Genomic DNA, 12593 nt, shown 5'->3' with positions numbered 1-12593 from the left:
GTTAAGCTTGCAAAAACAGGTGTAATTTATTGATTGTTCTGCAAAGCAAAACTTGGAAATCTGGAAACGGTTCAAACAGAATAAAATAAAAAACGTTGCGTCGATATGGTGTCAGAGATGATAGTTAAAGTTTGGGACGTTGCGCTTTTACAGCGCGTTAACATCTTCTGTCCTGTCACGGTCCGATGAACTCGGCTGCAGCAGAGGAGGCTGGTTCTTCCTCCTCATTGGCTGCCGCATGGTCGCCTTCTAAGTAATATATCCATTCATGCACCCTTCGCTCCCTTTCGCCCGTCCAAAATAACTCACTGTCATCATTGGAAACGACTTTTTGTTGTAACGGAACTACTTATATTAGTTCGGAGGAATAATTAAATCGGAGAAGACAAACGGCCGCGACAATATCGACAGGTGAGTAAGGAAAAGCACCGTAGAAATGTCAGTTTCTCTGCAGCCCGTAACCAAACACGTGGATCATGCATGCATGATTCTAATAAATGCTTTCCAATTTATTTTACGCTGCGTGGGTTGTTGTTAAACTTGCATAGTTGCATTCTTTTTTTAACCGATCACGAAACCTGATTTGAGGAGTTCGCTCTATTCAGTCTTCACTTCAAACAGCGTTTGATTTGAAATGATATCCGTTTAATAGGAAATTCAATGTTCAGACTTTTATTTTTAGGCCTATCTATAGGCAAACCCTTAATAAAATAAAATATTGCTGCACTATTACAATCGCGGTTTGCATATTGGACTCATAGCATAGAGTTTCGATATGGGGGTTGGGGGGGGGGGGTCATATTTAGATGAGTCTGAATGGCTCTGAGTCTCAATCGTGATGCAGAGCAGCGCTTGTCGTCGTGCAAGGTAAGGCAGGCTAGAATGTAACACTAGAGGCACCCGGCCCACGGGCTGTCTCGGAGGAAGGTCCGCGCCGTTATTCAACAGCCCTCCGAGCCGCGAGCCTCTAATTGGCTGCAGATGCGGAATCCTATGCTCCTTTACCGTTTGGAAATTGGATGCATTTGGGAAACTTTATGAGGCGAGCCTAGCGTTAGCCTTCAGGAGCCGAAAAGACAGAGGAAGATGAAGAAGATGATGATGTCGATGAAGAAGAAGAAACAGTGGCCCCTTATACGTGTATACATCCCACGCCTTCTAACCTCCTTATAAGGACGAAAACATATAGGCTACTATTGCGAAGGTCTCATTTGAGACCTATCAGTCCTTTTATTTTAAAATCACACATTATATAAGTCATTTACATGTCCCATGTCACCCAATAAATCAATGTTATCATATGCAGGAAATAACACTTTCCTTTACTTCAGACTACAGTCAACCTCCCCAATTATTTGGATCCGTAGTTGTTGTGTTGCAGCCTTCTTGATAATTGCACATGGGAATGGCTAAAGACACCGTCCTCGAAGTGCCCTTTCACCCCAGACTTTGTAAGCTGCACTTATTAAAGCGAAAAGTGCTTCAATATGTGGCAAGTTGGAGAGCAGAACGAGATGGGGGTGGGGATGGAACAGCCGTGTTGCCTGTGGGGCGGGTTGTTATTCATCCGTTACCATACTTTAGTGCCATGAAGGCCCACTGATACACAGCAGAGCATTTTAGAAATAGGCTACTATTGTCGAATACCATGTGGTCGGAAACAATATATAAAGGGGAATCACGTGCAGGAAAAATAGAGACTATGAGACGTGTACATGGAAGCTGTTTCCCTCCCCGTTGTTTACATTGACATACCCTGTTTGTTCTTATATAGAGTGAATGTTATTATATCTATATATCTTTTTTTTCTTTTTTTTTCTGAGCGAAAAAGAAAACGAAATAATTGATTTCAACAAACAACAGAAAGTTCAATGTGACTTTTACAATTTCAGCCTAACTCACAAATTCTACGTTTGGAAATGAGTGGAAACATAAAATTGCTTATGGTTGGACACAATTTAGCTGCACTAAATGCGCCTGGCAGCAGAACTGAGAGGGTTTTAATGGTCGTTCAACGCGCTCTTTATCCGCAGGGCCCACGGAACACGGTGCGCACTTGGGCCTGCCTGCCAAGGGAATATGTTTCAGACTGTGCCCGACACGTCGTCTTACGTCAAGGTAAGATATCAACGTCCATTCCACCAGGTAGCCTACTATTGGGATCAGACTGGGATCTTTTTTTTATTGTTGTGCTGTTTTTGAACAAAGAAAAGCTCTTCAGCTTGTAGGCTCCAGATTCGGGCCACCTGGAGTTTTTCTTGATCCAGATCCAACTTTATAAATGATGGTCATGATCGAACACAATTTCAAAGACATATCTGCAGATCGGCATTTGGCATAGACTGCATTGTTGTCATCGTTTCACACCAAGCCTAATGTGACACATTTTAACAAAAGGCATATCACATACGTGCGACATGCCACCATGACGCCTATAGGCATAAAGTTACAAAACTGCCCTGGTTTTAACAATAAAACCCAAACCTCGGTGAATCTCACCAGCATATTGTACTTGTGACCTGTTAATGCAACTGTGTTATTGCATTAGCAACCTCAAACCCCCATCTATTGATGCAGACTTCAGTCTCTCAATAAAATGGCTCATTGTCCTGCGGCGAGACATTCGTTATTGGCCCAGGTCATTTATATCTGCACAATCGCCGTTTTTCCAAGGGGGACTTGTTATGTTTTGACGACTTATTCCCCTTTTTTTGCATAAGGGGTCTTTTCATACAAGAATGTGTGCCATTGCAGAAAGAAGTTTCAGCAAGGGGTAGGAATATAGCCTGGACGATGGACAATTCCTGATTTGTTTCACGAGAGTTGAATATCAAGAATGTTTTAGGAGAAAATATGCTTTGAAACGAGTCTTTATTCTCCTTAAGCCCAGGTTGATGAATGAGAAACCTTATGTAGTGAGACTCCAACTACTTTTTTAGTGACTCCTGTAAATGCAACTGCATTCTTTGTTTATAAATAAGAATGCTATGTGCTATTTCATGAGGCACACACAAAATAAAATATAAATGGAATTGTATTTCATGCCAAAGGACTTATTGAACCTGCAGGTTCAACAGTTTCAAGTTATGAGCAATATTGGCCAGAATGTGGCACGCCTCAATAGAAATAATAAGGAATAGCCTACTTTTCATTCAAGCCAATCGCTCTAGCATCGGTTTTGTTTGTTTAAGGCTAGACGAGACGGGAGCTTTCCAATAAAAATAAATCTCAAATTAATTATGGCCTGAAGCAAGGGCTGAAACAGTTTTTGCTCATACACGCAGCAGACTGTGCCCGGGTCGGCTGTCCTTTGCTGCAAGAAAGAGAGAGACCAGCTTATTTCATCTGTATGAAAAAAAACAACGATTTGATATTCGTTATTCAATAAAAAAATTTCTGTATGTTTTATTTGAGAATCAGCCAAAGTAGAATGACTTTTCAATTAATTAAAAAATAAACGGGCCAATTTGGACAACTTTACCCAGTTGGTGAGTTGATTGGCAGCTCTATAGGCTATGTATCAGAGAGGGTGGACACACCACTATTAAAACGCTGCTTATCCTAACCTCACTGCTTCCCGCCCACTTCTGGCCTGTTGTCCCGTACTAGATGAGGAGCTACTGGCTAGAGGAATAAGAATACATGTCTGTCTGTCTAGTTCCAGTTGCGAGCCAGATGGGTTGTGGTCTGCTGTGTAAACCGACTTGCATCTGTTTATTGGCCTTCCACAATGTTTGTTTCAGGCCTCTTCATGATGGTCATTGTATATCATACATATATATTGTATGTCTGTTTCCCTGGGCTTTATTTTAGTATTCCAACAATCGGACGTTGTTATTTAGGCCTACGCAATCTATTTTTAATTAAATGGTTTCATTTTATTAAAGGGTAGGCCTACATGTCTGGCTACTGAACTTCTAACTATCTAAAAGAAAATCTTAAAAACCGGATCTCCTGTGGACTAAAGTGTATTAATGCAATACCTGCATTCATTAATAATTAACAGCAGAAATAACCTGGAATGCCAAAGAAGGCCTTTGTAAAAAGAGAAACGGCCACTAAAGAGTTAAACAAGGTGTCTCCCTTAATTACATGAAGCTGCACTGGCCTCAGGCAGGAGAAGCCTTGACCCCTAGCAGGATCCAGATGTGGTGGTCTCGGGGGGGCTCTGCCCCCACAAGACTCCCAAGTCGAGAGCAGACAGGTCGGCCCGGCTGTCAGTCGTTCTGGCGCAGTTTCTGTTTGGCCACTCCGAGCCCCCCCCCCCCCCCCCCCCAGGCACAATCCCACCGGTCTGGTCCCGTTCAGGGCTGGCTCCATGTCCGACATTAGGGCTGCAGAAATTGTGCTTGAATTGATGAGGGCAATTTGGTGTGGCGGTGGATAAGGAGAAATGCAGTAGGTATGGGTTGGGGTTTTGTTCCCCCCCAGTAGTATTAGACCTACTGCTGCTCATTAGATGTAGGCTGTGTGGTTGGACAATCTGCGGCACGACACGCAAGGCCTACAGCAAAAAATAAGAACCAAAACAACACCAACAACGAGAGCAGTGAAGCCTTAGAAAAGTAACAACATGATGTTCACTTTCAACAGCACCGCAGTCCTATAAAGAGGCCTAGCGTTCATTCTGACCAGTGGCAGACCGCGTACTCACACGTGGAGAGCAGACCTCTGCACACAGTGCGGTTATGGGAGGAATGCCATTGTAGGCTATTAATGATGTCTGAATAAACGTAATGGGTTCGAGTTAGCACTATAACAAACGAAAAATATCATAAATATCATAAAATAATCTATTCTTAGGTTAATTGCGATAAACATTGATTCACCTTTTAAAAGGACAAGTTATAGCCTTTTCCGGAAAAATAAATTGCAGAAATGTTTTGTACCGGATGAGAATAAATGAAAAAAAAGCTTGCATTGCGGATAAAGGCATGGTCAAAGATAGCCTACAGGCAGGCGTGAGCATCACGCTCAAAGCGGGCCTAACTAAAGTGTCCGGCCGCAGCTAGATGCGCATCAATAGAGCGCATTCATCTCGTGTTAGAATACGTGGAGTGAACAATCTCCACAGCACCACACACTCCTGCCAAAGAAACAGCTCAAGTTAAAAAGAAAAAAAAGAAAAAGGAGCACAACACACAGGCAGCACAGCGGGCTGCATCAATGCGTTTCTGCACAACGCAGCCAGCCATCCTGTAAATATTTCCGAGGAAAAACAAAACAGTGAAGCTGGGTGCGCAATTGTTTTTCCCGTCTTATCTCTGCGGGACAGTATCCTGCTGGTGGGTGCCGCCGTGGTGAAGGCAGGGCTTTCAGTGACACACAGCTTCCTTCTCCACAGCGGTGACTTCACTTCCCAAATTTAGAAGGAAAAAAAAACCATCCGGTAAACTGTCTCTTTCTCTGCGCGACATACCGGGGACTGGGATTAATGCAGGAGTGTGTCATGTATGGAATATTGTCGGGGTCCACTGAAAATTGCGCAAAATGGACGGAACTATTAAGGTAAGGCTGGAGAACGGAGCAGTAGGAGTTTATGAGAGAATGCTTTTTGGAGTTGCGCCTCCTCTTCGCACGGATCCTGTGTCTGAGAGCGAGGCTCCAAACTGAGGGAAACTAGCGGCTTTTAACGGTTTGTCGAAGAAGGGATAGATGGACTCTCTCACATTTGCTATTCTTTACTGTTTTTTTGCTCGACAACAATTTGTAGCCGTACTTTCTTTTTTGAGAAGGGACCGCAACTGATTTCGGATTATTCAGCCTCGCTTCGGACTCCGGGACCCTATAGCGCACCATTACGCGCGTCTACACCGGAGCGGGTATATTTTGGGCTCAAACAATACGATTTGTCCTAAACGCAAAGTGACTCCTTGACGCAGGAAGGGTACCAGTGCGATTATTTTATTTTGTTTTTAGATTACGGGATGTGAGAGGACGAACGAGTGCGGCTGCTGGATGAGGCTCGTGGTACCGTTAGATCCCACGACTCGTTCCAGTGGTGTGTGTGTGTGTGTGTGTGTGTGTGTGTGTGTGTGTGTGTGTGTGTGTGTGTGTGTGTGTGTGTGTGTGTGTGTGTGTGTGTGTGTGTGTGTGTGTGTGTGTGTGTGTGTGTGTTTGTATGTTGAGCTTCAGCGGCGTGTGCTGTGCTCCAGTCGGCGGGCCGTCTCCAGGTCGTTGCTCAACAAAACAAACGGTGTAGTTGAAGAATAAAAAAAAAGAGAAAAGAAATGAAGCTAAATGCTCGCTTTCTTGCCCCTAGGTGTTATATTCTTATATCCAAGACAAACAGTGATTTCACAAGGTTGTTTTGACAGTCTATTTTGAAACCTTATATACCAGAAGTCCCGTAACTATAATTTGCGACACGAAACGACCACAGATTGACAATCATACCTTGGCAGACAGTTAGAGAGAGTTGCTCAACTATTTGGAAACGGTGCATTGGAAAGGAAGAATGCTGGTCCGCATTATCACTGGCTACTGTCCCCGACAGTGAAATTCCAGATGATGGCTGGAGACACCAGATGTTGAATGGCAATTCCTTATTTGTTTATATATTATCATGCCTCGATTGCAGCCTATGGCTTCCAGTTCACTAGGAACAGTGCAACATATGCATTCAGGTGATTTTGTTGCTGTTTTTTTTCTTCTTTAAATGAGGGTGCTTGTTTTCTTTTGGAAAATAAAGTAGCGGGTTTGTGGTGACTGGGTGTGGTGTAAGGTTTGGAAGAGTGTAAACGTGGGCTAGACACATAAATGGCAGGCTCCAGTCCATTCTAACGCGCTCATTGTTGATCAATTAGGAGGATGATCGGTTGGTACGGACTGTTCTTAAGGCCACATCTATAGCTTAGCCTCTAATATGTGTGTTGCAAAGTTATTGCATCACAATCAATTATGTTTCCTTGCGGTCCGGCCTGCTAACAGTATTCTGACTCACTCATGCAAAGGATATGCTTCCAAGCCATGAGAGTTTCCTGTTTCATGCAATCTTTTCCTGACAGGTTTCCTTTTCCACCTTAAACAAAAGACAGGAATGCCCCCCCCCCCGGCACACACACACACAAGCTCCTGAGATATGGCTGTGTGTGTGTACGTGTGTGTATGTGTGCGTGTTGAAATGTATGTGTGTGTGTGTGTGTGTGTGTGTGTGTGTGTGTGTGTGTGTGTGTGTGTGTGTGTGTGTGTGTGTGTGTGTGTGTGTGTGTCTGTGTGTGTGTGTGTGTGTGTGTGTGTGTGCGTGTGTGTGCGTGTACGCCAAACAGCGGCACGTGCAATCTGGATGTTGAGTTATTTTCCAGTTGGTTTTGACTCATTTGGGGGGAGGCTTTGTAGAGCCAGAATACCGAATATATACGTTATATTAGAGGCAGGTGTATGGGGCCAGCAAAACAGATCATGAGGACACTCAGTATTAGGCTACAGTATACAAATGTATTATTAGGCCCGATCCGTTCGCCTCATTGTCTTAAAAACATATCTGTTATCTTCCATGTGTTCCCCTCAGATACCAGATGAAAACATACCACATTTTCACGAGACAGCTCACTCTTCAAAAATTCCTATTTTTAAAGACATTTCATAATCTCAATAAACACATGGGTCTGGAATGAGAACAGTGGGGGCCGATAAAGTCATTATGAATTAACACGCGCAACATCCACAATAGCTTGGGTCAGTCTTATCGTGCTGCAGTAAGTTACTGCTCCAAACGTTATCATCCACAGGCTAGCTGGTGTGGGCTAGTCAGATAGCAGCGCTGCGTGTATCCATGCAGGGCCCTATACTGATCTAAATCACTGGCACGTCTAATTCTGGCTAGGCCGTTGGCGTTGTCGTGGTTTTGGCTACTTTGTTTATAGAGTGGGCCACAATAACTGACATTTATCTCATTGGCTACATTGGTACATTGCTCTGGATATGAACAAATTCACTGATATCTGTTGCTTTTTCCTTTTTGACTGACTGGAAATAGTTTGAAACTGTCTGAGAATGTTTTGCCAATCACGTCTTGTTTATGAACACATCTGGGGATGAAGGCTTTATCCCAAAACCATTGAATGATTTAAAATGTATGTATATGTATACTAAGACATACATTTTTAGTTTTTCTTGTATGATTTCCAGAAGGAAAATCCATCTAGGTATCATCCGTCAAATCTTTCAGAATCTTAAGACATTTACATCTAAACATCAACTAAACCACTGTGAGAAACAGCATATTGTGTAAAACAATCATGTTGTTTTTTTCTATGCTACCCAGTTAATAATACCTTGCTATGAAAACAATTCTAACTGCGGGATGACAGCATTTCAAAAGAGGGCGCCATTTTGCTACCACCGATCTGGCACTGTTTCTCCAGCACTCAAATCTCGATAACATCTGTCCTATAACACAACACACCAATTAAATAATTAGGAATGACATGCGTCTCTGTACAAAGTATGCCTGCAGAACATTTCATATCAAGAAGGGATGTATCAAATTTAACATCAACCTATCGCTGTAGGATTGCAGAGGAAGGGAGATTTGTTGCTTTTAGTGTTTGTGTTTAGTTTTACAATGCAAAACTCAAGATGACATTGCATGGAAGATTTGATGCTTTTAGGGTTTGTGACATTAGTCTCGTGAAGTAACAAATAAGTTTTACAATGCAAAATTCACGATTGCATTGCATGTAAGATCTGTTGCTTTTAGTGTTTGTGACCTTAGTCTCAAGAAGTTACAAATTAGTTTTTAAATGCAAAACTAACGATTGCATTGTTTGCATCATTAAATTCCACAGGCTCTCAGGGCAAAGCAGGCCTAACAGCCACAGTTTGACCCAGTTTTGAAATGATTGGGGCGTTGGTGGTGGTGGTGGTGCAAACTCACAGCAGGAGATATATACACATTCAACTGAGGGGAATCTACCTAACACAGGGCTTTGCTCGCAAGACACTAGATCAGCAGCGCGTGGTAAAAACAGAGCGTCAAGGCAAGCCCTGCGTCCCTGCGTTTGTTTTCTTTAATAAACGTACATTAGTCCAGCTGAGGGGTCACCACAGCTATATGGGGCTGAGAGCTTCTGTTGAGGTTTCAGCTGTTTCTGAAGGAAGAAGAAGAAACAACAACAACAGGAATGAGGGTGAGGACCCAGACAAGACAGGAGGCTTGCATCAGGGGGCTAGACCAATAATAAGGAGAGCAAATATGTGACTCACTGGACTTATCCTACTAGTCCCATGTGCGTATTTCCCATTACACCCATACGTGATAGCCATTGCTATGGCAATTTGTTTACTAATATGGTTTCCTTTGATATTTGAATGTACCTGCGAGAGAACCCCCATTCCATTGGGGACGGCCGTCGGCATAAAACACTTAGTCATAATGTTTACGACGGAGACTTCTAGTTATTCTAACATCAACAGGAAGCTACTGTTGCTACATGGGCTTGCACATTGTATACAGAAGCTACTGAGGATGCCAGGTTGCGATAGGACCTATAACTGCACATAACTGCTGCAAGCTCACTGTGCCAAAGCGGGTGTTTCTGAGATCACAGGCTTTCAAGAGCCCTGTTAGGTCAAGAGGTTGACAGAAATGTGTAACCTGAGGTATAACTGAAATATAAAGCCATATAAAGCCACCATTCCTCTATTCATACACATTCATTCATCCCTCTATTTCTACTGTTGCAATCGTCAAAAAGGTTGTTGCTGAAGTAATGCCCTCTTATCTCAATAATCTCAGGGTAACGTGGGTATATGCTCACTTGATCGCAGTACGGGGATTAATAGGATAATGTAAAATCCCATCAAAGCTTTTGAAGTTCTTCACTGGTATTGTGTTGATTAAAGCAGTGTTACTTCTCACTTCTCACTAACTGCCTCTCCTTGTGGCTTACAGGAGGCGCTATCAGTGGTGAGTGAAGACCAGTCGTTATTCGAGCCACCGTACGCTGCTGCCGCCCCCCTCCCCAAGACAGACATGACCGCATCTGGAACACAGGACTATGGCCAGACCCACAAAATCAACCCCTTGCCCCCGCAGCAAGAGTGGATCAACCAGCCAGTCCGAGTCAACGTCAAGCGGGAATATGAGCACATGAATGGATCCAGGTAATGGCCCTGCATTACGGCCTTCTGTTGGCCTTGTATATTCTCTTGTATTTTCATTAGGCGGTGGATTAGAGGAGGGTATATATTGAGTTACCTAAGGAATAATATGTAATATGTCAGTGTTTTTGATTATATGCTGCTGGCCTCAGTGTCGTTCTATAATCAACCATGATCCTAATCAATGTACTAGCAATGTACTATAATAAAGAAATTAATAGTTATAGATTGTTGTTTTATGAGGAAATATATTGACTTCATTTTTGAGAGAGGAAACCTATTTTCTATTTTAATGCAACAAGCTTTGTGTTAAAAGTTTGCTGAATGTTTAGACATTCAAATCTCCTTCTTAGCAGTAAAAAATTAGCCCAAATTATTTTTGTTCTAAATGGCCTGATACCTGTTCATAGTGATGACCACTATCTGAGCACTGTTCTAGGATGCTGGGTCAAAGCTAGATTTAACCATATTTTGTAACACGTAATAATGTCCTATGGCTGACTTACCCTTTGTGTGTGTGTGTGTGTGTGTGTGTGTGTGTGTGTCTGTCTGGCTGTCTTTCTGTGCGCACCTCTGTGTGTGTATGTGTGTGTCCGTGTGTGTGCGTCTGTGTGTATGTTTGTGTGTGGATGAAGCAGAGAGTCCCCAGTGGACTGCAGTGTAGGTAAATGCAATAAGTTAGTTGGGGTCAATGACATATCTCAGATGAACTACGGAAACTACATGGATGAGAAGAACGCCCCGCCTCCCAACATGACGACCAATGAGAGGAGGGTCATTGTTCCCGCCGGTAAGGGGCCAATCACACTACCTCACACAAGACAGTTATGTTGTATGAAATATTCAAATATTGAGCATAGAATTTATGCAACACTGGTTGTTTTTAATGAATAAGTCTTCTTATTAATGCCAGGGTTGACTAGGAGTTGTGTGAAACCTTTAACCACAAGAGGCTGCACATGCGTCTAGAAGGAGGGAATATAAGTCATTTTATGTAAAATAATGTGAAGCAATGGCCACAGTTTCCATTTAAAGGGCTATCAAAACCCACTTATGCATAAGGCCACTAAACCATTGACCTTATAACTTCCCCCCTATGAACCTTATGTCTCAACCACTGGAAGCAAGGTGACTGTTTACTTTACAAATTGAATTCAGCAGTGCATTTTATCGTACTCCAGCCATAAAGTATGTCTAAACGATCATTTTCATTGCATATGTATTCCTTTCCCTGTACATGTGTCTCAGAGGTTTTGAAGAGGTCTGGAAGGGGTTTACCACATAAACCAACATGAATTGTTTAGTGAAGACAGTCACAGGAAAGGATTTGAGAATAGCACATCTACAACTGACAGCTTACCTGACACTATATGAATCGTTGGGATCTGCTCAAATCTCACCCATCTGTTTAAAATAAACACCAAGGAATTATTCCCGACTACTTGAAAGCGCGTCTGTTTTCGGATACATCGTGCTGTTTTCAATTTGTCCACCTTTCTCTCACTCTCTCTCTCTCTCTCTCTCTCTCTCTCTCTCTCTCTCTCTCTCTCTCTCTCTCTCTCTCTCTCTCTCTCTCTCTCTCTCTCTCTCTCTTTCTCAGTGTTTCACTGCTGTGATATAAAACAGTATGTCCCGTGTATCCACGCAGTATAACAGCCAAACTCTCTCCTTCGCTCCGTTCTCTCTGTGTGTTTGGTACTTTCCTCCAGACCCATCATTATGGTCTCAGGACCATGTTCGCCAGTGGCTGGAGTGGGCCATCAAGGAGTACGGGCTGCTGGAGATGGACACGGCCATGTTTCAGAACACGGACGGCAAAGAGCTGTGCAAGATGAGCAAGGAGGACTTCCTGAGACTCACCACCATGTACAACGCCGAAGTGCTGCTCTCACATCTCAATTACCTCAGGGAAAGTGAGTATACCATGCTCGCCTGATTGTGCAGTGCTGGAATATCAACTTTCTTCAAAAGGATTATGTAAAATCCTATCTTAGATTTGGAGAATAATGTCCAAAGGGGAAAAAGGAAGAATGAGAAAGACATGTGTGCGCCGTTTGATATCCAGATGTTTGCAGGCACATTTTGTGTTTGAGAATTTGAGTCCTCCACACGAGCAAAGACGCTGGAGTTTTACTCTTCTCTGGGATGAGAAAGTAAGGGAACGCCGAGCCAAGTGAAACACAATTTTGACACGCATTCGTTGTCACTGCAGCAAATTGAAATTACCATAAAAAACAAACAAAGTTGACTTTACTGGAAACCCAGACCAAAAGTGTCTCTGAAATGGCCTCCTGGCTGTCAGAGGCACCATGGAAAGCAATAGGGCTTCTTTCCCCCCCTCAAGATAATCATCAACTCTATTCTCAGTTCCACGTTGCCGGGCCTTATTCCACGACGTCCGCAGAAAGATGAAGCCCAGGTGCATTGCCTGGGGAACCACACTAGGGCTTGCGTGTTCAGCTTGGGCAGGAGGGGGAATTTATTCTCAA

The 12593-nt window shown here is 43.2% G+C and overlaps 1 protein-coding gene across 5 annotated transcripts in view; it reads left to right on the top strand.

The window, feature by feature from the left end:
* The first annotated feature begins 215 nt into the window (after positions 1-215).
* fli1 (Fli-1 proto-oncogene, ETS transcription factor) overlaps positions 216-12593 on the top strand; it is a 19872-nt gene continuing 7494 nt past the window's right edge. The window contains exons 1-5 of one of the 5 annotated variants that reach the window (XM_056611663.1): positions 216-411; positions 2034-2118; positions 9896-10107; positions 10740-10894; positions 11814-12017. In XM_056611663.1, the coding sequence (XP_056467638.1) occupies positions 2080-2118; positions 9896-10107; positions 10740-10894; positions 11814-12017 (610 nt within the window). In that variant the 5' untranslated portion in view covers positions 216-411; positions 2034-2079. Of the gene's footprint in view, positions 412-2033; positions 2119-4346; positions 5509-5641; positions 5823-9895; positions 10108-10739; positions 10895-11813; positions 12018-12593 lie in introns of those variants that run through there. The other 4 variants (XM_056611664.1, XM_056611665.1, XM_056611666.1 and 1 more) reach the window with 4 other exon arrangements.

Source organism: Gadus chalcogrammus, chromosome 16, assembly GCF_026213295.1.
Source record: "Gadus chalcogrammus isolate NIFS_2021 chromosome 16, NIFS_Gcha_1.0, whole genome shotgun sequence".
NCBI classification, from domain to species: Eukaryota; Metazoa; Chordata; class Actinopteri; order Gadiformes; family Gadidae; genus Gadus; species Gadus chalcogrammus.
Note: the sequence above shows the minus strand (reverse complement) of the source record. Positions and strands in the feature narration are given on the sequence as shown.